Source organism: Opisthocomus hoazin, chromosome 7 (assembly GCF_030867145.1).
Source record: "Opisthocomus hoazin isolate bOpiHoa1 chromosome 7, bOpiHoa1.hap1, whole genome shotgun sequence".
Lineage (NCBI taxonomy): Eukaryota > Metazoa > Chordata > Aves > Opisthocomiformes > Opisthocomidae > Opisthocomus > Opisthocomus hoazin.
The window spans coordinates 67,375,692-67,400,606 of NC_134420.1; the positions used below are offsets into that span (position 1 = coordinate 67,375,692).

Consider the following 24,915-nt stretch of genomic DNA (forward strand, 5'->3'; position numbering starts at 1 on the left):
TCTCAGTTTTGATGCGGACAACTGCAGGATGTTGCTGTGTGGGAAGGGAGGGGATTGAGGTCTTGCTCCCATGTTGCTGGTTGGTTTTCAAATACCATTAATAGGTGTGAGCAGTCTCATCTCTGAGATGCCTTGATGAAGGGAATGGTATTGTCTAAACCAAGCTTATTTTTTCAGAAACATAAGGTTTTTAGAAAACTTACTTTTGAAGAGTGTTTGATGAAGTAGTACCAGCAACTTATTTTGTTCTTTGTCTTTGCTGTCCCTCATTGTTTCAGTTGTTTTTAATAGTTGGAAAATATTGAATAGTGAGGAAAATGACATTATTCTTTTTTCAGATGTAGAAATCACTGAAAATCCTGAGGCATATCTTAAAATGACCACAAAAACTTTGAAAGCATCTTCTGGTAGGCACCTGCTAATGCATGTGTCTGAACATGGCAATCTCCCTGTGCTGCACGCTATATTCCTCAACCTCTCTCATATGTAATGTCTGACTTCCTGCCTTGTGTGGACACCATGTCTCATCCTGTCATGGTGTTCTTATGCTGCAGTATTCACATGTGCATTACAAAGCAGTCAAGAACATACCATTCAGATTTTGCCTGGTAAATGCCAAGGTGGTTAATGTGCATTTCATTGCATTGGTCCAAAGTCTTTTGGTACTTTCTTGGTGGTTTGCTCTGGGTAGTATCACTTTTTTGGTTGTTTCTAATTTTGATTGCATAATTACTGAAGGAAATAGTTACAACTCTGCAAGTATTTTTATGTATTTGGTGCATGACAGAACTGTGTGTGTCCTGTATGCTAAATCCAGAACAGATGTTCTCCAAATCAGGACGTGTCTGCACTTGTCCCTGCTGAAGTGCAGTGCGGATGTGTGGTAGTATTGTTGGGATGCAAACTTTCCAAAACTCAGTGCAGACTTTTTATTTTATTTTTTGAATACTCACACCTGTATTCAAGCATTTTCCAGAAGAAAACAGAATGTCCCATAACTGCATGGCTCTCATCTCATTACCTTTGAAACACTGTTGATGTTTTGCAAATGTGCATGCTTTGCAAGGAAAGCTGCAAAACTGTCATTTTTATGCCATAACTTGATGCCATTTTATTCAGAGCGCTTTCTAACTTAATAAAAAAGCAACAGCTTCCGTGTGGAGATGGGATTTTACACTCATGGCATATGGTTTTGGTTTTATTTGTTTCAGGAATGTCTGTTTCAGAAGCTCATCCTTGGCGTTCTCCAATTAGCCTGGTTCACAGGAAACACCGATACAACCTGGCAGAGATGACTAGAAGTGTGTTGTCTTCTCCAGAGACAAGTACTCCCTATAAGCCAGACTATGTGAGTTGGAGGCTCTGTGGGCACTGAACCTGTGCTACACAGCTGGTTTGTTGTAACTCCATCCTCTTCCCTCCTCCAGCATCAAGGAAAAGATTAGTTGCAGGAAGGATATTTACTTTATGCAAACTTAGACGTTATTTCTGTGGCCGAGGTAACCAGCGAGAGTCTCTATCTGCTCGCTGGAAAAGCTGTTTTTAAGCAATTCAGAACAATCATGTTAGGCTCCTGATAAGAGTCAGTGTCTAGCGGAACTTCCTCTATTGTCATAGGACAAGTCTTGGAGAACTTAACCCCGACAAGGAGAGGATGTGAATACCCTCTCTTGATACTTACTGATGTATCTCCCTTTCCTAAGGAGACCGATTTGAAGGGTACTTTTCTAGTGTGCAACCCACCGTTTAATCTGCTTTTGGACACTGAATGTGCCAAAATGGCTTTTCTTTGTCAGTACCTCAGTCTTGGTGGCTGGTTGCCAGCCATGGCTTCGCCAGCAGCTGCCAGGCTCAGTGGATTCTGTGGATCTGAACCAATTGTCAGCATTCTTCCTGGCACAAGATGGTACTGGTATCTGGCTGCTTTTTTCGTCATTAATCCACTCTTATAGTCAATATTGCCAAGACCCAGAATCCAACAAAGAAGCATCAGCAAATGTACGTTGCCTGGTACATGTACTGCAAAAGCAATTAATGTGCCATGTCCAGTCTTGTAATAATGAATGTCACTATGGTGTGTGTTTGAATACTGAGAAGGCAGAGAGCCAGTATAAACTGTTTGCAAAGATGCAGAAGCCCAGTGCTAAATCTGACATGCAAGAGCTCGGCAGCAGCCCAGCCACCCCAAAGTAACACAAATGAAGCTTGGCCTTTGACAGCTTGTTAACCTGCAGGGCTCACCCACCACAATGTCATTCCAGGTGAAGCAGTTGAGCTCTACAAGCAGCGACAGCATCAACAAGGATAAAATTATGTCTGCTAACATGAGTGATGAAGAACCCCAAGACGACCAAGAGTTTGTGAATGTGGCAGCTGCAGAGAAACAGTCAGGTACAGAGCATTAGGAGTGTCCTTGGTGCTGTGGTGTTTGTTGTGTGACTCTGGAGGAAACAAAGCAGGGATGGCACCAAGGCAGCACATTTGCACTGGAATCGAAATAGAAGTAAACATCTATCCTCTAAATTAATGTATTTCGCTAAGATTCACTGAGCTGCCTTCTCACCTGGTATTGTCCAACTTGTGCTTGCTGTTCTAAGATTTTACATTTTCTGCCACAATTGAATTTTTTATCACTCATAATGTAATTCTGTCCCTTTGCTGGTTGGAATGAATGGCAACAATTTCACTTTTGTCTGATACTAAATACTTCAGAGGCTTTTAATCAGATTTCAAGCCAAAGAAGTGTGTCTCTTCGTGTAAAATAAGATTGCTGTAGTTAATTTTCTCAGTTATTGGCACTCCATATAACAAGATGCTACATCTCCCATTTACAGAAATGTTTTGTCAAAGCTGGTAATGCATTCTGTTCTTGACTGTCTTCACTGTGGTCCTTTGTTCCAAACAGGCCAACAAACTGCTTCTGTTAACCTTTTAGGACCTCATTCCTGGTTTCAGGTGCTTGAGATTATTGTAATAAGAACACATCTGTATTGCAATCATGAAAGTGAATCAAGTGGTAAAAAAATGACTGCAGCTGTATGCACCAGCTGATTTAGTGATGTCTCACAAATGGACCAGGGTTGAGTCCCGTATGTGGGATGAATAGGAGAACCTCTGAGAAGGGTTTAGATGCGCTTTCAGAAATAGTGTTAGTGGTCACACAGGTGTCATCTCCATCTTCTTTAGCACTGACTTGATGAAACATAAACCCAAGTTCTACCTGCTGGATCATACTTTGTCCCATGATGAATTTTGGTGTCTACCAAATCACAACTGGGCTCACTGAATTCTATCTCCTTAGAACTGCTCTGTTCTTTTGGGTGAATAAAAACATCTTCAATTAAAATGGTTAAAATCCTGTGTAGCATTACTATATGGATAACTTGACCAGTAACATGAGACTTACAGACTGCATAATCTCAAGAAAAGTTGTGTCTGGAGAACAGTAGTACATGGTAGCAATTATTTGGCCTTGAGTAGATTGGATAATAACTTACTCGCTAAATGCCTTGCATCTGTTTTACACACTCTTCACCTTAATGAAAATTTAAATGTTTGTTATTCTGTCATTTGTAGACATTATTGATAGGTGGGCGCTCATCCAAGCACAAGACCTCAGAAATAAACTTAGGATGAAACAGAAATTGCAGCAGTGGCAGCAGCTGAACTCAGATCTCAGCGACGTCTCTGCATGGCTTGATAAAACTGAGCGAGAGCTGGAAAAGCTGCAAAAAGCGAAGGTTCCAACCAGCGTGCAGGAGTTGGAACAAAGGGTCGAGAAAGTGAAAGTAAGTTATGGCATACTGAGAAATGGGATTTCAAGATGCTGATGCTCTTTATCCTTGTCTTTGTGCTCCTAGGATCTGGCGGCAGCATGAATGGTAATAACAATGTGCACATGCCACAGAGGAGCTAAGCTGTTTTCAGCTAAGAGGACTAAAGAGGGTAGTTAAGCAAGGTGTTTCTGCCTTCATATGCAGAGATTTGCAGGCAGTATGCCTGGGTACAACAGGCAACCAGACTGAGATATAAATCTCTCCATTTCTATTTTCTTGCAGAGGCACTTTATTCAGCCCCAAACTTCTCTTTTTAGGCCTTTTGTTTTAGAACACAAACACAGAAAGGAGCTAAATAATGAAGGCTTAGACTCCCCAGATGCCTAGGGTCAGGCCTTGTCTTCAGGGGGTTGGGTATTCCCGAGGGGTGATACCAGCATTTTTCCTTGTTCTGTGACATTCCCCTCTGTGCAATCCAGAAAAAGATTGAAAATTAGCTCGGTCTACAAGCTGCAAAGTCTAGGTTGATTTTTTTTTTTTTTTAATTGAATTAATTCGGGGGGAGGGGCAGTAGCTCCAGCAAGGAGGCTGAGAAAGATCTGCTCTAAAGCATTTCTAAAAGTGGTTGCATTTTTTTGCTTAGCAAATGCAGATTTCTTCTCAAATAGAACATATTAGTTAAAAATGAGAGACAAAATAAATTCAGTCTCTGTTAATCTTCAGCCCAGTAATACAACGGTTAGAGAGACAATAACATGAACATTTATCAGCATGTATGGCCATGTTATTTTGCCTGCTGTGATTGTCAGCTTTCATAAATTAGGAATAAGTCAGGTCTGCAAGTTGAACCAGCAGATTACCAGGGTACGTGTAAGTGCGAGGTCCCTAGGACTTGGGTAACAACATGCCTGAGGTTGAACTGTGAGAGAGCACGTGTTCCTAACACTTGTGGGAGTGCAGAATCCCTGTGTGGAGCCACCCAAATCCTGAGGCTGCTGGTCAGTTTGGCGTCGCACTCTGGATAATGCTCACAAACGGGACACTCGGCAGGACAGAGGAGGGGTTTCTTAGGCACATGAAGAGTATGCTTACTCCTACATGTCCTGGAGTAGTCTTTAGGCCAGGGACAACAACTCTGCGCTCCCATATTTGACTCCAGTAAGAACGACTCTGATTCCATCAGCCAGTCTGGCTTAGGCACCAAGCACTGGTAAAGGTTTGGTTGATGCCTGGCGAGTGGAGGGAGGCTCGAGTTGGGTGTCTGAGCTCTTCAAGGAGCAGAGCTTCACTTCTTCTCTCTTCTGCATTTTCTTAAAGAGGAGTCCAGCTGGCTGTAAATCCCCTTTTCAGACAGCTTGGCTTTCTATGGGTGTCTAAAAGGGCTAGCACGCTTGAAGACATGAATTTCATAAAATGTCAGCATATCGCAATTGCCGTAGATAAGGATAAAGCCAGTCTGGCTGCCGACTGGCTTACTGGCGTTTAGAAGTCTGTGATGGAGCGTATGTGTTGTCTGCTATTGAAAGAAACTTTGTTGCTTGAAGGAGGGAGACAGGGTTCTTTGTAGGGCAAAATGTAATTTAGACCAGCGGTTCTCAACAAGTGCGACGCAGATCTTGAGAATGTATAGAGTGACACTCTGTGTTATAAAGGCTGCTAAGAAAAGCAATCTGAGCTGTGTTGATTGCAGGACTCATCCTGCAGCTCTTACTTTTCTACTGCAAGAGCCCGCAACTTGAAAAAGACTGAGTACCCTTGATTCAAACTGTAAACTTCTTGAGGGTATGAGGTATTGTTTGGTATTCATTTAAAAAAAAAAAAAAATCAAAAAAACAGGCTGTCACCGTAAGCTAAAGGTGGTTAGATGATACAACCATGACTTGACAAATTCCATATTGTTTCCCCCTGCAGTTTTAAGAGAGAGGAGGAGCGCAGGCAGGACTGCCATTCGGGGGTACCTTGATAAGTCAGAGAAATGGGCTGACAGAAATTCTGACTAGAGAGAAGAGAAAGAATTTCTCACAGCGGGGTGGCCTGGTGTGGGACCAGGAGCCCAGAGGGGATGGGGATTCTCTGTCCTGCAAGATACTCAGAATATGATGGGATGAGGCCCTGAGCTGCCTGCTCTGTGTTTGAAGTTGGCCCTACTTGGAGCAGGAGGATGGGGTACAGAGCTCCACATGTCCCTGTCAGCATTGTTCTAGGATTCTGAGGCAGCAAAACCTTTATAAATCAAGAGGAAATAGCATGTGATGGCCTATGGGAATGTTTGTCCACATGGCAGGGAAAGAGCTCAGAGGAATGAAGGGCAGATGTGATTAAGCCATAATCCCTGTGACTTAGGGAGAAGCACATGCCCAGCCAGATTTGTTTTCTACAAAGTGAAGATTTTGGCTTTGGAGAAAAAAAAAAAAAGAACACAAAAAAGGCCACCTACCTTAGTATCTTCCTTAGCAGTATCTGAAAAGCCACCAGATTCAGACAACTTTCCCCAATACCTATGATTCTTTTGAGGGCGTTTTTTTCATGTAAATAAACACCATATTTTTCATCATTCATGGACGGTCCTAATGCTCTTCTTCTACCAGGACATGCTTAAAGCATTCGATAACTACAAGGCAGCGGTGCTTTCCATTAACCTGAACAGCAAAGAATTCCAGAAAGCAGATACCACAGAGTTCAAAGAGCTTCAGAACAGGCTTCAGAAGGTGAACTTGCATTGGGAGAAAGCAACTCGTGCATTGAACAGCTGGAGGAAAGGCTTACAACATGCCCTGCTGCATTGCCAGGTACATACCAAGTGCCAGCTTATAAGGGAAAATTCCTCTTTAGGGTGCTACTGGGGGGTCGATAAGGGGAGAGGGCAGAGGGGTAATTCCTGCACATCAGTGGAACGGTTGCTTCAGATCCAAGACACTTAATTTTCTTATGAACTGGACTCTGTTATGTTTAAAGGGTTTGGTAAAAATACCTTTAAACCGGATGATGCCTTTTTATTACATAGGTGGAATAGTTTAACTAGGTTGCTGTAGCCTTACTAATTGTGGATTTGTTGTTGGCTCCGTCTATTCTGGGCTGGTTGTTTTGTATGTAGGCAAAGCCAGGTGAAAGCACTGTAAAAGTGTTTTTTCTTTCATGTGCAAATCTTGTTTCTCTAGGACTTCCATGATCAGAGCCAAAAACTAATTCTGTGGTTAGCAAGTGCCGATAGCCGAAGGAATGAAGCACAAATCACAGATCCAAGTGCTGACCTCGATACAATACTGAAATGCCAAAAGGAGCTAATGGTAAGTGTAGTCCTAACTACAGCACCTTGGCTCTTCCGGTGAGTCAGCAGCTCTCGCCACAAAATGGAGAGCAGTATTTTTATTTCTCAAGGTGTCTGCAGCCTGTCCTTGAACCTGCTGTATTCAGGCATGTGACTGGTTTCTGAAATGGACTAAGAGATTGCCTATGTGAGGCAGTTTTTTTTCCCGTAATTACACATCATAATTTATGAACAGTCTTTATGCTGGAGTAAGACTGCCAATTTCCAAGATTTAATGCCTGTTCCATATGGATTAATTACTGCTAGAGCTATTTCTAAACGTTAGCTCAAGCAGGTACAACCAGGCTCTTGAGAACTTCATGTATAGCTGTAGTAGTCATTCGTATGTATTGCGGATTCTCAGGCAGGTTGAGTTGTTCTTTAAAGCCTTCTAGAGTTCCTCCTTTTATGAGAACATCTTTAAAGTTGAGAGTAACAGTCTGCTGCACTGTTTCTTATTTGTTTGTTCTAAGCAACTGGAGAAAGAGCTGCTGGAAAAACAGTCCAAAGTCAACTCACTGCAAGAACTCACTGTGTACCTGCTACTGAAATCACATGGTGATTACATTGAAGCTGACGAGAAGGTCTACGTAATCGGATGGAAACTGAAAAGGCTTACTGAACAAGTTTCACAAGACATAAAAACAATACAAAGAAATCTGGTGAGTCAGAGTTTAAATACTTGTTCATGGATCTTTCTTACTGAAAAGTGATAGCATATTCAGAGTAAAGGCATTTATAAAAGACTGACTTAAAACTGAAGTACTTCCACCTTCATAAGCTGAAAAAAGAACAATTAAGTCTGGCTGTAGGCAAAGCTTCAGCACCACGAGGCTAGTGCAGTGTTGAAACACATTGCTCGGAGAGGTTGTGCAGTCTCCAGCCTTGGGGGGTCTGAAGAGCAGACAGGATAAAGCTTTGAGTAAGGCTTTTGGTCTGGTCTCGTAGCTGACCTTGCTTTGAGCAGGAGGGTGGACTAGGTGAACTTCCTGAGGCCCCTTCCAAACTGAATTATCGTATGATCCGTACCAAGTCTCAGGCTCGGAGCGTGTCATGAACACATAGGAGTTGTAGTTCATAGCAATACCTTGCTTGTCCTGAGACCTCTCTGTCTCTGTATCAGATAGACATATTTTCAAATTAATGCCTGTACGCACCTGTTCCATCATAATTCCTGCGGGTTGTGCGTAGTGAAACATTTCTTTTTGCTGGAGAACTGGAGCATTGTTTACCGCTGGCTGTGCACCTACAGAGAGGCAAGGAAAGATGGCTCTTTGCACTTGGTCTGTTGTGAGTTTTGAACATGCATTTTAAAGAGGAAGGTGTGGTTACCTTTTAGGATACCAGAACATTCCCGCTAGTTGCAGATGACTTGGACTCAGGAGTCTACAATCCAGTCGCAGAGAAATCCAGCCCTGCTGTGGAGAAGGCAAGTATTTTTTTCAGCATATAGCATATTTTGACATACTTAGCCCAGAAGTTCCTCAGATGTAATCATTTCACCTTTTAGATGCATGTACCTTATTACAAAATTTACAACAGGACTTTAAAGTCTACAGCTGTCTTTTCTGAGAAAGAGAAATTCCTTCTAGTTTCTGAAACCTGGGCACTAAAAGCTGTTTCTCTCAACAGATAAGGAGAGCTGCAGACGACAGAAACAGCAGCAGCACAAGGTATTATTTTATATTCACCTGATCTCTTGAAGGACAGTGCAAAGAGCAGAGGCGAGCTGAGTGTCAGCAGAAATGCGGGCAGCTGTCCCTCACAGGCTGCCATACTGGTGGAGGCGATTTCTGCCTCCCTGTAGCGTCTGCCCCTACCCACCAGCTCCGGGCTGCACCTTGGAGGATGGTTTCCTCTAGCACTCCCGCTTCTAGACCTCTGCACCGATGTGCAGCCTTGGCTTGTCTTTACTCTTGAGAAAATATTTTTTGTGCTGAGTAAGGGAATATTTGCAGAGAAGAGCCCGATCAGTCTGAATGGTGGCTTTACTTTGTACTTCAACATGCGTTTAGAATGGTTTGTTGAGCTGTTGGGAAAACTTAAGTTTACATCTGAAAATAGGTTAAAATCGTACTGATCTAAGCAATTACAGAGAAATGTTTCTTCTTCAGCGGTAAGGACAGTAACCCAAGCAGCAGCTGGCTTCCCACTGAGCACTCTTGCATGCTTTCAAGTTACAGTTAACGTGTGTCACGTGCAGTGCATTTTCCTGTAGATATGCAGCCCTGCATCGTGGAGGGGCAGTGGGAACCTAGAGAGGGAGTTAAAACAACTGGTTTAATTCAAACTCTAAAGTGCCTTTTTTTTTCCCTTTTTTTTTTTTTTTTCTCCTTTTCAGAGGTGAAAGCCATCCACAACCTACTCAAGCCATTTCTTGGTCTCCCTCCTTTTACCGTGTACTGCAAGCAGCTTTACCTCTGCAGTTGTTCTTTCTACTGCTGCTTCTTCTGACTGGCATGATTTCATATGCTGAGGAGGAACACAGCTGCACCCAGGCAAACAACTTAGCCTGCTCTTTGCATCTCGCGCTGCGGTACACCAATGGGCCTCCACCAATTTAGAAAGCAGCCTCACATTTGTAGCCTCCTTTCCCTTTCACAGGGAATGTAGTAAATATAACATCTCAGAATTTGTATCTTGACAAAATTTCAGCATTTTTGTACGGAAAACAAGCTTTTTCTATAGATTTTTAAACTGTAAGCAACACACTTTATACTTTGCCACAATAGATACACTATTTTATAGGTACAGTGCTCTTAAGCTTGCAAGGTGATTGAATACTGAGTTATTAGATGCAGAAACTACATCACAGTAATCTTAAACACAGCAGTCTGTCTCAGCATGACAAACAAGCCATTGAATCACAGAATCGCAGAATGGTTGGGGTTGGAAGGGACCTCTGTGGTTCACCTAGTCCAACCCTCCTGCCGAAGCAGGGTCACCTACAGCAGGCTGCACAGGACCTTGTCCAAGTGGGTCTTGAATATCTCCAGAGAAGGAGACTCCACACCCTCCCTGGGCAGCCTGTTCCAGTGCTCCATCACCCTCAGAGGGAAGAAGTTCTTCCTCATGTTCAGATGGAACTTCCTCTGCTTCAGTTTGTGCCCATTGCCCCTTGTCCTATCACTGGGCACCCCTGAGAAGAGTCTGGCCCCATCCTCCTGACACTCACCCTTGAGATATTTTGAAGTATATATTAGGTCCCCTCTCAGCCTTCTCTTCTTCAGGCTGAACAAGCCCAGCTCCCTCAGCCTCTCCTTGTAGGAGAGATGCTTCAGTGATTTCTACACACACTTCACGTTAGGTGTATATTCTGGTACTGTAGTCACTTGGTGGAAACAAAAAGAACCTACATCTTCTCGACTCCCTGGTGTTGCATTTTATTCATCTAACACGTTCAAGAAAAGGATGCACATTTATTTTGTTTTATGTATAGTGTTCTAGGGGTTAGGACTGCTGTGTGGCCTTTTTGTACCACCTTTGAAATAAGAAATTGTTGCGTTGCATGGAAATGGTTTATAATGCACATATTTTCTAGATGGACATAATTATGTAGACTATCCCTGATGTATGCAAATAATGTAATGACTTTTTTAATGAAAGATTTTTTCAATTTTTAACCTGCTGAATAGTGTACAGTATCTTGGGAAAGAACTGTGCATTTTTATAAGCTTCATCTTTAAAATGAAACCGACACTTGGGCAATGGCTAGAGAAGCCGTGTGCGCAGTCAGCGTTGCTGCTGCTGCTCGGTTGTGCCGTCCGAGTGCTGTTGTTAGAACCTTGCCAGCGTCTGCAGGGACTCTCGGTGCGTCCGGTGGGGGGTGGCCAGCCCTGTGTCCCGGCAGTCCTGACCCTTCCGCTCCTGTGTGAATCGACTCACTGCACGCTAGCACAGCGGCGTCGGGAGCAGCGTAACCGCTCTCTGGCTTTCCGAGCAGGTGTCAACAAACTCAGACGTGGAGCCTGTGTGTGGTGGCACAGATCCTTTCCTTGGCAACTGACTGTAACTTCCTGGAGGAAGAATACGAAGTTGAAGCAACTAGTGCTTATTGCTAGTTTGAAATACTGAAATATTTCCCCACCCTGGAACTGGTTTTCTAAACTGGGAGTTACGGTGGTGCTGGAGAGGGGAAGCACGCCTTGACAGGAACTCAGTGTGACTGTAAAGGATCTGGTTGAACAGCTCTGAATTTTTGTGTTTGGCTGCAGTGAAAAATCACCCAGGAGTTAGCCAATTTCTGTAATGCTTACCTACAGAAAATGAGATGATGATTAGCCTGTGGGTGTTCCCCCACCTTTTCTGCACTTGTCACCACTGGTGGTTGCGTATTCCCCATCTTCTGGCCGGGGGATTTATGAAATGAGTTGCTCTGCATTCTTACGCTCAGAGAATGACAGTCCCCACAGCAAACCAGCCGTGGTGGCGAAAGAAGCATGGTTTATTTCCAGGACATTAAACTAAACTAATAAATTAACTGTGATGCGGTTAAGCTTGCAAAGTTAGCAAGCAACACGGTTTAAGAAAGTCAAAGTTGACAGTTGGTCCCTTTCCAGCAGCAGTTTCCATCCGCACGGTGTGCTCACATCTGGGTCGGGGTACGCCAGCTCCATACGGACGTGACCCGGCCTCAGTCCCAAGCGGCAGTGCCCGGGCTCCAGCCTGCAAGGTGGCACGGATCTGGCAGCGCTTCCAGACCCGGCACCTTCTGCAGCCTGTCACCCCACGCCTCTCATGGGGCTGCCTCCGTGGAGCTGGGCCTGGGCGCCAGGTACCAACTGCACAGCTACAGCGCTCACAGCGGTGCTGTACCCTGAGGTAAACGACGGACCCACCCTGCCCCTCACCCTCTCCTCTCTCCCTCTGCCATCATGATTTTGTATTTTGAAAGCAATTACTTTCAGATGGAGCTCATTTAAGTTTCTCTCTCTGTACAAGTCAGCCAACTCTAACCATTATTTCATTGCCAGGTTGTCACAAATGCCCATGCAAACCTTTCTGCCTGGAACTAATAGTCAGTTGCTGACATGATATTCAGTTCTTCTGCCATTAGAGAACCTGTGCTGGGCAAAAAAAATCTGAACAATGTTAAAAGGTCTGAAGAAAATTTCATAGCCTGCAATTTCCTTTCATTATGTACAGTTATATCAAATTGTTGAGCTGATGTAATATACAAAATGAGGAGCTTTCATGAAATTATCTCAAAATGTCACAAAAAAAAAAAAAGTCTGGGGAAATAACTTGAATGGTTTTTTCCCCAAAACCTATTCTAAATAGTTTTACTTCCAGTTGATTATAACCGCTGCACTGTAAGGCTGACACCGATGTCTGCTTCAAACAAGTCATTATGTATACCCACCAATTTCTTAGTGTCGTCCTCTCGCTCCGGACTGGGTTGTTAGTGTGCAGTGAAAGAAGGAGAAAAGATTGAAAGAAGAGGGCGAGAGCACTAGCGAGAGCAAGCACAGAGGCGCGCGCTTTTGGGCATGCATTGCAAGTAGGAGTGAAACCAGGCCAGGAGGAGTTTGGAGTTTGAAGCCTTGTTTCTGTGGCAGGGAGAGGAGCCATCAGCTGGGTTTCAGTGGTACCTCTCCCCCCCCAAAACCAGTCACCACCCGTTCTGCCAGCGGGGGAAGCGGAGGGCTGTTGGTTGGGGTGACTTCGCCCCCCTGGGGTTACATTTGCCGGTCCCTGAAGCAGCAGGGCACAGCCTGCATCTTCTGTGGTCGTTTGGTGCTGGGGAATGTCCTCTGAGCTGGAGTCCCTGGCAAAGTGAAGCAACCTGCAGCTTGTGGCGGAGGTGAGGACGGGACGCTCACAGACCCTGTGATCGCGCACGGGAGATGCTCATGGAACCAGGCTGAGCTCAGCTACAGGAAAGAAATGACCAGAAAGCCGTGTAGTTGGGTTTCGTGATACCTCTTCATTCAGCCAGAACAAACTACGACCGGCTGAAACACGCATCCCCAGACGAATACTGGCAGTTCACAGAACCGAAGAGCAGTGGAGCGAAAGGGAGGGGTTGTGGGGGGTTTTGTTGCAATTGTATAACATACGTGAAGTACCTTAAAAGACACCAACTTTAGTTGTAAAACCATTTCCATTACAAACTTGGTAAGGCTGAAACGTTGAAACTAAAACCATATATGAAATAGGACTCGGAACAGAAAATTCTGGGGAAAACTGATGTAGGAAATGTGCAAAAAGCACTGTTGGTGGCTATGCCAGCTCCTTAGTACGTCGCGTTGTGAGGAGTGGAGGTTTTGTCCATTAGATCAGCAGCAGCAGAAGTTGGCATTTTTATAGCACAGCAGTCTTGTTTTCCTCATGCACTTCAATTGTCATCACGGACACTCAACAATGCACGAGGAGTGTAGGTGACTGCTATATGTAAAGATGGAAAGAGTTAAAAAAATATTCATATTTTCATATTCTCGTGTACAGCACTGTCTTTAGTATTGGTTTAGGCACGGAGTCAGCACAGCAGACGTCCGCATCCTTAACTGCTTTGCGGAATCAGCTTGCAGGGCATAAGAAGTGACGTCAAACGATTTCTTGAGATGAACGCTGAGGACAGCAAAGGCTGTTTCGTGACTTCCAGCTCTGAGCGTGGGGAAGGACCACAGGGCCATGCACTGCTGAAGGAGTCGCTGCAGCCAGCGGCTTGGCAGAGGGCGAGAGCAGCTGCCGTGGTGGCGGCGGCCCTTGGCCGTGCTCCCTTACATCAGCCAGTAATTCCTGTGACAGGCCCTTAGGCTGTGCTCTCTTTAAGGCCCCTCAGACAAAGCCGCACGAACCCATGCATTGTTTTTAACTTCAACTCTGCAGGTAAGGGCAGCATGTCTCCCAGGGGCACCCCTCGGGGGGGGCAAGGACAGAGGGCTGTCTGCCTTCGCCATGTGGTCACTGCGCTGAGATGGGAATTGACCCATAAACACAACCGTGTTTTTGTGTACGTGGGTTACAGCGTGTGTATGTGGGGGTGTGTGTGTATGTGGGTTACAGCACATCCTGGGAAGGAGCAGCTCTTTCAGCAGTGCACGACTATTTTCTGGTATTCAGACAAAGGAACAGCCTTGGATGCACAAACCAGGCTCTCCGGGCCAGTTTTTAAAAATCATTTGGGCCCAGCTGAATGGGAGAAGCTCAGGCTTGCTGTCCACACAGTTCGGCTCCAGACCCTCCACGCGCCCGTGCCTTTCAAGACTGCAGTCATGGCCGTGGGCGTTAGCGATAACTCCGCACACTCAGGCTGAGCTGCCACTGGAAACTTTTGCGCCGGTTTATACATATGTGTTTTGAATTTAAAGACATTTTTCTTTGGGCGCAAGAGCTCTCAGTCCTGGTGCGCAAGGAGTCGGGCGGGGGGGGCAGGAGGTCAGCTTGGCGAAGTCCGGAAAATCAAGACCTCTTAGCCAAACAAACAAAGAAACCCAAGTGCCATGGCAGTGGAGGCAGAGATACACGTCCTGGGGGAATGATGGGATGTGGCCCAGGAGTGCAGGGAGGGGATCAGGAAAGCCAGGGCACAGCTGGAGCTGAACTTGGCTGGGGACGTGGCAAAGAGGAGAGGGGTTCCTTCAGGTACACAGGGCAACAAAGGAAGATGAAAGAAACTGTACCGCCCTCGCGAGTGAAACGGGAGATGTCGCTACAATTGGCTTTGAGAAGGCTGACATACTCAGTGGCTTGTTTTGCCTCAGTCTTCACCAGCAAGTGCTCCAGCCACACCACCCAAGTCACAGACAGCAAAGGCAGGGACTGGGGCAATGAAGAACCACCTGCTGTAGGAGAACATCAGGTTCAAGACCATCTAAGGAACCTGAAGATGCACAAGTCCAGGGGACCTAATGAGGTGCATCCCAAGGTCCTAAAGTAACTGGTAGATGAAGTTGTTAAGCCACTATCCATCATATCTGAGAAGTCGTGGCAGTCCAGTGAAGTTCCCAGTGATTGAAAAGGGGGAAACATAACCCTCATTTTTAAAAAGGGTGAAAAGGAAGACCTGGGGAACTACAGGCCAGTCAGTCTCACCTCTGTGCCAAGGAAGATCATGGAGCAGATTCTCCTGGAAACTAGGCTAAGGCACAGGGAAACTAAGGAGGTGATTGGTGACAGCCAACATGGCTTCACTAAGGGCAAATCGTGCCTGACATATTTGGTGGCCTTCTACAACAAGGTTACTGCATTGATGGATAAGGGAAGAGCAGCTGATGTCATCTACCTGGACTTGAGCAAAACAATTCACACTGTCCTGCATGACATCCTTGTCTCTAAGTTGGAGAAACATGGATTTGATGGATGGACCACTCGGTGGATAAGGAATTGGCTCGATGGTGACACTCAAAGAGTTGCAGTCAATGGCTCGATGTCCAAGTGGCGACCAGTGATGAGTGGTGTTCCTCAAGGGTCGGTACTGGGGCTGATGCTGTTTAACAGCTTGTCAGCGACATGCGCAGTGGGACCGAGGGCACCCTCAGCATGTTTGCAGACAACACCAAGCTGCGTGGTGTGGCTGACATGCTGGAGGGAAGGGATGCCATCCAGAGGGACCTGGACAGGCTTGAGAGGTGGGCCTGTGTGAGTCTCATGAGGTTCAACAAGGCCAAGTGCAAGGTCCTGCACCTGGGTTGGGGCAATCCCAAGTACAAATACAGGCTGGGCAGAGAATGGATTGAGAGCAGCCCTGAGGAGAAGGACTTGGGGCGGCTCGTTGACAAGAAGCTGGACATGACCCAGCAGTGTGCGCTGGCAGCCCAGGAGGCCAACTGTACCCTGGGCTGCACCCCCAGCAGTGTGGGCAGCAGGTCAAGGCAGGGGATTCTGCCCCTCTGCTCCGCTCTGGTGCAACCCCCTGGGAGTCCTGCGTCCAGCTCTGGAGCCCTCAGCACAGGACAGACCTGGACCTGTTGGAGCGGGGCCAGAGGAGGCCACAGCAATGGTACGAGGGCTGGAGCACCTCTGCTGTGAGGAAAGGCTGAGAGAGTTGGGGCTGGAGAAGAGAAGGCTCTGGGGGAGACCTTAGAGCAGCCTGCCAATAATCAAGGGGGGGAGCTTGTAAGAAAGATGGGGACAAACCTTTTAGCAGGGTCTGTTGTGACAGGACAAGGGGTAATAGTTTTAAACTGAGGGTGGATTTCGATCAGTTATTAGTAAGTTCTTCACTCTGAGGGTGCTGAGGCCTTGGCCCAGGTTGCCCACAGAAGCTGTGGCTGCCCCCTCCCTGGCAGTGTTCAAGGCCGGGTTGGATGGGGCTTTGAGCAACCTGCTCTGGTGGAAGGGGTCCCTGCCCATGGCAGGTGGTTGGGACTGGATGATCTGTGAGGTCCCTTCCAACCCAAACCATTTATGATTCTGTGATAAAAGTCCAAACAAGACAAAAGTTCTTACCTCAGAAGAGGCTGGTCACTGGTGACAGCGCAAATAGGACCAAGAGGCAACTTTGGGGGGGGGGGCCTCACTGCATTTTTTGGCTCTGATAAACCACTGTAATGATGCAAATACAGCAGAAGTCTTGCCTACTCCACAAGCCATGAGGAGGAAAAGAAAGTTCCAGCACTTAAAAGGATGCTCTCCTTTCGTCACAAATATCCTGGTATCAATCTATCAGTTAGTCCGTAAGGAATTAATTGTTTATTATTATGGAAATATGCACATTTATTGAAAAAAAAAAATCAAATGCTACCTGTCTTAGTTTGCTTCACATTTTGTAGGAGCACCAAGCTTGTTGGGCACTATCTGAAGGGAGAATGTTCCAACACATCCTTTCCCCATAGTCTGCTCTCGGACTCGCAAAGGCACAGCACGACGGACAGGTAATTTGCAAGAAGATGGAGGCGTGAAAGAGGTGCTGGAGACAAAGTACTTCACCTGCCTGAAATGCTCCAAGACTCACTGTGTTTCTTTTAAAAAAATTGAGGTGGTTTTACCATTTGGTTCTAGCTCCAGACTGGAGGGGAACCTCAGCATATTTTTAACAGCACACATCAGGAAAAGTTTGGGTTTCTTTCTTTCTTTTTTTTTTCTTTTTTTTTTTAAGAATAACCCATGGCAGGTGGCACTCCAGCATGAACCACTCTTGCTCACCTCTGCGAACATGCAAGGACTGCAGCATGATTTCTCCAAGTAGAAACAGCCGCCTCCGGCCAGGTCCCGCCTCAGCAGCAGAAGCTGATGTGAAGGGGAGCCCCGAAGGGGCCCCGCTCCCCTGCCCCCCGCACAGCCCTTGCAGTGCCTCAGCGCTCGGCTCACGTCGGAGCTGGAAACCCCCCGACACCGACACGCAGCGTGGCAGCTCTGCTCGGGGCTCCGCGCCGGGACTGCGAGAGCCCGGGGGATGAAGCCTCGCGCGAGGGCCGAGGGCACCCTCCTGCCGTCAGTTGGTCGCACTGGTTTAGAGACACGCTCTTAGCCAAATGCAGACACGGCTACAGCAATCCAGAGAGGCGACAGCTATTGGCTTTTGCCCATTTTAAAACACTAGTAGTAACTTTTAATAAAATGATACTCAACACGACAAAAAAATACCTGTTAAAAATCACATCATTTCCCTGTTTGCACTGTGCGAGTAATGGCACGTACGCATCACAACACGTGGCACAAGTCTGCGGCATCGCCCTTTACAGAGTCAGTCCTGAGCAAATTTCCGTTTAGACGTTAATTTTTACAATTTACACCCACTCTTTCCCATTTTCTTTTTAAGGGGTTTGTTTCAAGATTGCACATAAATTCAGCACTTCCAAAGCAAAACAAACAAACAAAAAATCACTTAAACATTTCTTTGAAAAACTGTATTTAAAAGATGACACAGTATAAGGAAAATGAGAGAAAGAACAATGCAACAGGCACTGAGGCCAGGAGGTGATCAAGCCCAACAAACACTGAAACACGTCTGCTTCACAGCAAAACCTCCCTCAAAATGAAAGTACCAATGAAGTCCAGACTGCACTCGCATTTCTTCCCTTTTTTGTAGTAAATATTATAGCTATTTAGAAGGGCACTGCTCTATCACAGTTTCTTAAAAACAATAAAAAGGTAGCTAGTAAAAATTTAGACCATCAGCAGCATCTGGTATCGTACAAGATCAAAACACGACAAGAGATTTGTGCAACTCACTGAAAACTCTTTATGCCGCTCCTATGAAAAAATACTGTCCTTGGCTTTAAAAAAACCGCCTAGATCAAAGGTTTGATTAATACTCAAAGTATGCAAATGGCACACTAATGAAAGTCCCTAATCCAGAAGACTTACTGGCTCAAAACAGGCTGTCGGTGCGATCCCAGTTGAACTTCACCTTACTGCGATGCCCAGCACATGCACATGTGACATTTGAGCACAGCCATTCCGAAGTGACGGCAGTTCCAGCTCGCACCCCAGTGCGATCCAGACGGAACGATGCCATCCTGCTCTCGCTGAGGCCATCGCCCCCACTATTTCCTGTGGGTTTTTTGCTCAGTGCAGCTCAAACACCCGCAGAAATCAGCAGGGCAGAGGGGCTGAAACCCCCATCTTCAGTGAAATTCAGACAAGTCACCACAGCTGCGAAGCAAAGTGCCAGCACCATCCCCCCGACCCTGCGAGGGATCCCACCACAGCATGGGGTGCTGTGTGCCTTGGGGACAAGCAAGCAGCAGACCTGAGGGCAGCAGCAGGTTCCAGCTCGGGTTCTCGTCCCCTGCCTGGCCCCCCTCGCAGCCGGGCGGGCAGGAGGTGAGTCCACACGCCAGTCACAAGCGGAGGGAAGAGGGTTTGTTCCTAGCTGATTTCACAAGCCCTGATTAGCAGACCATATACAAATGCAAACAGTTAATATTCACAGAGTAACCTCTTGTACCTAAATATTATAATAGATTTGACGTCATTAATAAATATATAAAATAACGTTAATCTCACAGACAAAACACATTTCAAAGGTCGGCGTTGACTGAAATATCCAGGCAGTTTGGTCATTGTTTAAAGCACTGAAGAATTATACACAGATAAGAACGTGAGTGTTAGGAACAGGCTCACAAAGTACAAACTTAAGCTTGGTTTAACATTTCTGAAGAGGCTCTGAACCAGGCCCAGAAGCTATTCCGAATGGCCTTCAAACAAAGGCCCTTGCAGCCATTGCATATTTAAGAAGAAACTGCTTTACGTTGTACCCATCCCCACACTTTGCCCAGATCAGCCGCAAAGCAGGCGTTGCCCAGGGATCAGCCCCGCAGGTGAGCGGGTCTGTCCCAAACGACGCTGCTCTACATTTCATGTAGTCTCACGCTGAAAAAGGAGATCATTCAGCCCTTAAAAGCCTTGGTCTGGGAGACGGAGACCTAGGCGCTTACTCCTAGCCCTGACACAGACTTCTGTCACCTCAAACCTGGCTCTTCATCCCTCTGTCTCAGGTCACCCGCCTCTGAAAAGGAGAGGCAGTAGTTCCCCATCTCACAGGACTGTTCTGAGGCTTAATTTCGTAAGGTGCTGTTGAAGAGTCTCCGAAAAGGCACTATAAAAGTGCAGCTATTACAATGTCAGGAAAGCAGACAGAAGTGTGCGTCCCACAAGCCTTTCCCGAGATGCGGATGTGCAAATCCAGAAGAGATGAGGCCTCGCGCTCGGTCGCACTTCAGCAGTCCCAGCACAGCAGCTTTGGTTTTTCCCACAGCTTCGAACAAGCTTCACCCTCCCAGGTCTCGGCAGAATTACTGGGCCGCCCCGTTTCGCAGGCTGTCTCCAGCCTCCACGTGCGCTAACGGGCTGAATTCGGGATGTGTGATCGGGGACTTCCTTTGGCCCCGGACAGTGTGCGCATTCAGCATCTCCAGCAGCAAGTCATACACTGGGACCACGTTCTTACACTTCATGCTCAGGAGATGTTCCATTCCCTTGTTACTGTGAAGGAGAACAGAAAACAAGTCAGCGGGCTGGGTCCGACAGTGCAGAGAAGGAAAACACGCTCCTGGCTGCAGGAGAGCCCTGTACTCACTAGGACTTAAGAGGATTTAGCTGCTGTGGTCTCCGAGAACACTTCCCACTATCAGCAGTAACAACATCCCAGTACTTAAAAGCTGAGTGTTTTACTATTTAGAAAAACAAGGTTTGTTTCACACCGCACAAACTGACCTCAAAAAATAACGTGGATTTACTGACCCCACTGAAATCAAAGAGAAAAACCTCTTTGATGCTGTAAATGTGGGAGGCCCGTACGTGGCATCGTTATACAAAAGGGGAATCTACAGTGTGTAGCTCTAGTGACTACCTGGACCACCTACCTCTCCTGCCTGCTTGAGCAGGAAGAGCAAACCACCCTGGCTGTCTTCAGGCAGTTTGCTCCCTCTCTGCATGTCCGCTGTCAGAGCTTGCAGATGGCTACAGGCTTCACAAGTCATTTTTCTTGTGATGCAGTAAGATACCCTGACACTTTGTTAGCTTGGGTGCTCTGTATCACGATCTGGACTAACAGTTGCACATCCATATACTTCAGATGCACTGCAGGTTTGGGGGCTGAAATCGAAGTGCACTTGTTCGACACCAAATTTATCACAGTGGAAACAGCAGCGGCCAGCCAGCACATAGCTGACCTGGGAGCTTCGGGGCGGGGGGAGCAATGCTTCCAGAAAAATGAGGTTCTGCTACAATTCCAGCAGTAACAATTAACTTCTAAATAAGTTAATGGCACAGAAGAAATTGCAGGCTTCCCTGCCCTACACCCTGCTCCTGAGGGTCCTGCATCATTTGGTAATCAAGGCTGAGAGCATCAATTCTTTCCTGAACAAAGTATGATTGACTGACCAGTGCTAAGCAGCATAAAGGAGATGGGGGCAACAAGTAGCCTCCGGAGTTCGGCTGAGGCAGGCACAGCATAAAAACTCTTAATAAGAAAATAAAAAAAATTTTTGCAAAGATTCACAACATTTATTCACCCCATGCCAGGACGAGAGCTCCTGCGACGCTGTGATGTGGTGTCACACCACTGTGGGCAACCCAGGCGACAGCAGGGCACCAGAGCCATGAGCTGGGTGCAGCTCTGGCTGGTGCTGTAGCTGCTGCAGGTGAGAGCTGGCTCTCACCCCCCCCCCCCCCCCCTCCCCCCCAGCTCACAAACTGGCTGTTAAAAGCTGCCTTTCGGCACAGGCAGGTCCCTCCCGCTGCCACCTGCTCTCCCAGGAAGCTTGCTGTCCCTCCTCCAGTGTCCCTACACCAAGCCAGGCATGCCCATCTCTCCTTTGCGTGCTCCAGCCTGGGCCCAGGACTGTCTTCCCTGGACGCACGCTCCGCAGCCAAGACCTGAGACACCGCTGTGAATAGCTGGTCTCTGGGTGATAATTTAAAATGACAAACAGCCTGAACACGAACGCATCTCTTTGTAGGGCCCCGCGCTGGAGTCTGCTGTGCTGCAAGCAAAGGCGAGCAGCTCAAGGAGGTCCAGGAGCTGCTTCCCGTGGGGAAAGCAGGAGTGCGGCATTGCTGTAGCACAAGTCACTGGGAAAAAAAAATGCTATGGCTCCCAATAAAAGACAAGTTTGGCCCGGGTCAAACATGGCACGCAAAGCGCACTTTGCTCCACCAAAGCCCACCCTGTAAATCAGTTTTGAAAGAGGCTTTTATTTGGGATGAAAGGGTTTTGGTGGCTGGGTGGTTTGATTTTTTTTTAAAGGCTGAATTTGTGTTATTATTGTTAAACATTTCAGGCAGATACATAATGAACAATTCAATGTAATACAGTTAAGGCAGCATTTTAATATCAGCACAACGTTTTTGAGTGCCGGCAAGCACTTGAGTACATTGTCTGTTTAGTTGTGCTAAGAAGAAAATGCTCACAATGAGCAGCAGTGAAGAGCAGTCGCAGGGTTCCCTCAGGAGAGCTCTGGAGTTCGAGCCTTGCTTTGTTGCTGTCATGAACAAACACGGAGGCCTTGGGCGCTGCACCCATCCCGCGAGGTTTACCTGGCGTGCCTGACGTGAGAGAGGAGCATCAACAGGTTGGCCAGACGCGTCGTCTGCTGCTGCGAGGGGATCCCGCTCTTCGCGATCACCCACACCAAGGCATCAGTCACGACGTTCAGCAGGTGATGCAGTTTCCTGTTGCTTTCAGGTTCTGCTGCTGACAAGGGAAACATGCCTAACCAGGGAAGAGAAAGAAATGTGCCCTGCTCATGAGGAAGGAAAAAAAGCCATGACTGTGGGTTTTTCTCCTGATATAATATTTCCATAGGGTTAGAGAAGATACATATCCTGACACCCCCTCAAGACCATGCAAACGATGTTCCATGTGCCACGCCAAGCTCCAGCTTACATCCCTTTGCCAAAATTTGATGGCCACGTCATTTGCAAACTGAATAACCCTCCCAAATCCTCCCAAGACAGTATGTTGAACATAGACCCTTCAGTCCCGAGAACGCACATGCTCTCCCTTCTCCAGGGGTTTTTCCTTTGAATCACTCCGTACTTTGCAACTTAATAACTATTATGAATTACAGCATTATGCCTGCTCTAACAACTTCTTGCTGAAAAAATCCATTTTTCTCTGAGTATACCTGAGTATTCCTAGGGAGGAAGGAGAACATGGTGAGAGACACTGCTGATGGCCCCAGCCTGCCATGGGCTCCCTGCAGCTCGCTAAGGGTGCCATAATACAGCACTTGCCTACAGTGAGAAACCTTAAAAGTCAGCAAATGCCAAAAAAGGGGACTGGGGGTACGGAGAGGGACGAGAAGAAATCCCCGCTAGGAAGGGCTGGAAACACACAATGACGTTACTGAGAGAGTAGAAGAGACCTGGGCAAAAAAAAAAAATAATCCTCCCAAAGATACTTGTGGAAGGACAGGGCTCCAGAACACCTTGAAAATTAGGAGTAAAAGACTAACTTTGACAAGAAAGGAGAGCAGGGAGAGGTGAAGGGATAGATTTTTTTGAGATGTGAGGCTTTGAAGAAAATATCACTGATGAACATGATTTGCTGAATCAGCAAACACACTCTCCTATCTGCCTTGCTGTAAAGCAAAGCTGCTATCCTGCAATTCATCTTGCGGAACTGTTGAGTACTTCCAATCATTTCTACCAATTAATTACCATTAATTAGGAACATTTAATTACCATTAATTAGGAACATTTAAGCCCAATTAATCACCACTCAGTTGAGTAACTAGTTTAACTAGGATTAACTGTTAAGGACAGGTTTGTGGAGCTGTGCAGTAGCTTGACACATGACCAGGAGCCACAGAGACACAGCTTGGGCCGTAAGCCCCATCTTGTGAGAAACTTTCAGACTTTCAGAGCCTTTCATGCAGTTATTACAACAGGCCATGGACCCTAAATCCAGCAAATGATACTGCTCAGAAGTTTCCTGAGCAAAAACCCTTACAGTCTGACAGTTAGAAGTCCTTTCCTGTTGTTCTCTTTCAACGGCTTTATCTCATTTGCTATTTCTGCCATCTTTAGAGGCTGATTTCCCAGCCACCCTTGAAATAAAAAGTACAGTTTGGTGAGCATCGACCACATACTCACTGGAATTGAGAAGGATCATTGCCTTGACACACAGATACTCCTTGTGCTGCAGCTTCAGCTCTCGGAACCTCGAGGTCATGGCCAGGAGCATATCAAAGATCTCCAAAATTCCCTCTACGCATTTCCCCTCGTCCCTATGGAAACACATTGAAAAAGTTACTGAAAAAGTAGAATTAAGGAACTCTGACTCAGCCAGACAAAAGTCAAAGCATGAATGAGGCTGCAAAAGGCCTGTCCATCTTTTCCTTGGGAGAATTCAGAAGGTTCTATTATGAAATCTAAATTGAAAATTACACTGGAATAGAAGGTCATCACCTCTAAGAAACTGATTTTCTCTTTAAAGTGCATGCAGGATTGACCGCAGGTAAGTATGATCTGATTTGTGTAAGAGGCTTTAAACTCACAGCCAGTACAATCCTCGGTAACCAGTTTGAAACTCCGTAGTGCAGGGCACAGTACACCTTGAACCATTTTCCGGATTTGTTTCACAAGGAGTTAGTACCACAACCAGTGGCATCACTCTTTGTACCTGACGGAGGCCTCAGGACTTGGTGAATAAGAAAGATCCCCTCAAACAAGTCTCTTGGAACAATAAGACAATTTTAAAGAATAAAACAACCTCTACTCCCATCCCCTGGCACCTTTTTCTTTGGAGATGCTTAATTGTAAATGGATTTTTTTGGCTTTTGGTGGTTTTGTGGTTTGGTTATTTCTGAGTTCACAAGTGTTTACTAAATGCAACTTTTTCCATTTTGGATATCAGAAATGGTCCCATTTTCTGATCTGAAAAAAAACCCCAGACAACCCTAAGCCACTCCAATGGGTTTAAAATTATGCAGCAGCAAATTTCCAACCACTGATGTTACTGTTCCTTGGTTTTGGTTAGGTTTTTTTCACATATACTGGACTCAAAAAGCAATTAAGCTCTATGACACAGTATTCAAAGGGATGCTTCTTATACTATCTGGACTATAAGATTTTTTTTCTCTGTAATGTTTCTAAGATGAGACAGACTTAAGCACAGCAGTGCAGGGGAATTAAAGAACTCTTCTCCTCTGCCGGGTCCCAGCTGGCAGGTGCTGAGCCTCCAGGCTGCGAGGTGGGCGCAGGCAGACACCACTAAGAGGGGAAGCAACGCTGCCTGCAGGAAGGCAGCTGCTGGAATATTGCCCCCTTCCCCACGTTCCTCACAGCGAAGGAGAATGTGAAGCTTCGGAGAGGGGCAGGCAGCTGCAATTTCTAAACAAACACAACCATCAGAGAAGTACTTGTCTACAAAGATTATGTAGGAAATGTATCTGAAGTTCAGCTCAGATAAAAACAATCAAGTTACAGACCGGTTTC

At 46.3% G+C, this 24,915-nt stretch overlaps 2 protein-coding genes across 13 annotated transcripts in view; one reads left to right on the forward strand and one right to left on the reverse strand.

Annotated features, from left to right (window-relative positions):
- The window catches only part of SYNE2 (spectrin repeat containing nuclear envelope protein 2), a 197,274-nt gene extending 185,711 nt beyond the window's left edge, over window positions 1-11,563 (forward strand). For 6 of the 7 annotated variants that reach the window (XM_075426856.1, XM_075426862.1, XM_075426860.1 and 3 more), the window contains 10 exons: window positions 339-407; window positions 1,212-1,348; window positions 2,262-2,391; window positions 3,577-3,788; window positions 6,365-6,565; window positions 6,935-7,063; window positions 7,557-7,745; window positions 8,423-8,512; window positions 8,716-8,756; window positions 9,425-11,563. In XM_075426856.1, coding sequence (XP_075282971.1) covers window positions 339-407; window positions 1,212-1,348; window positions 2,262-2,391; window positions 3,577-3,788; window positions 6,365-6,565; window positions 6,935-7,063; window positions 7,557-7,745; window positions 8,423-8,512; window positions 8,716-8,756; window positions 9,425-9,647 — 1,421 coding nt within the window. In that variant the 3' untranslated portion in view covers window positions 9,648-11,563. The remainder of the gene's footprint in view (window positions 1-338; window positions 408-1,211; window positions 1,349-2,261; window positions 2,392-3,576; window positions 3,789-6,364; window positions 6,566-6,934; window positions 7,064-7,556; window positions 7,746-8,422; window positions 8,513-8,715; window positions 8,757-9,424) is intronic. The other variant, XM_075426857.1, reaches the window with a different exon arrangement.
- A 5,992-nt stretch (window positions 11,564-17,555) lies between these two features.
- ESR2 (estrogen receptor 2) overlaps window positions 17,556-24,915 on the reverse strand; it is a 40,815-nt gene continuing 33,455 nt past the window's right edge. For all 6 annotated transcript variants that reach the window (XM_075426867.1, XM_075426865.1, XM_075426864.1 and 3 more), the window contains 3 exons: window positions 23,572-23,705; window positions 22,012-22,186; window positions 17,556-19,956 (listed from right to left, as the gene is read on the reverse strand). In XM_075426867.1, the coding sequence (XP_075282982.1) occupies window positions 19,767-19,956; window positions 22,012-22,186; window positions 23,572-23,705 (499 nt within the window). In that variant the 3' untranslated portion in view covers window positions 17,556-19,766. The remainder of the gene's footprint in view (window positions 19,957-22,011; window positions 22,187-23,571; window positions 23,706-24,915) is intronic.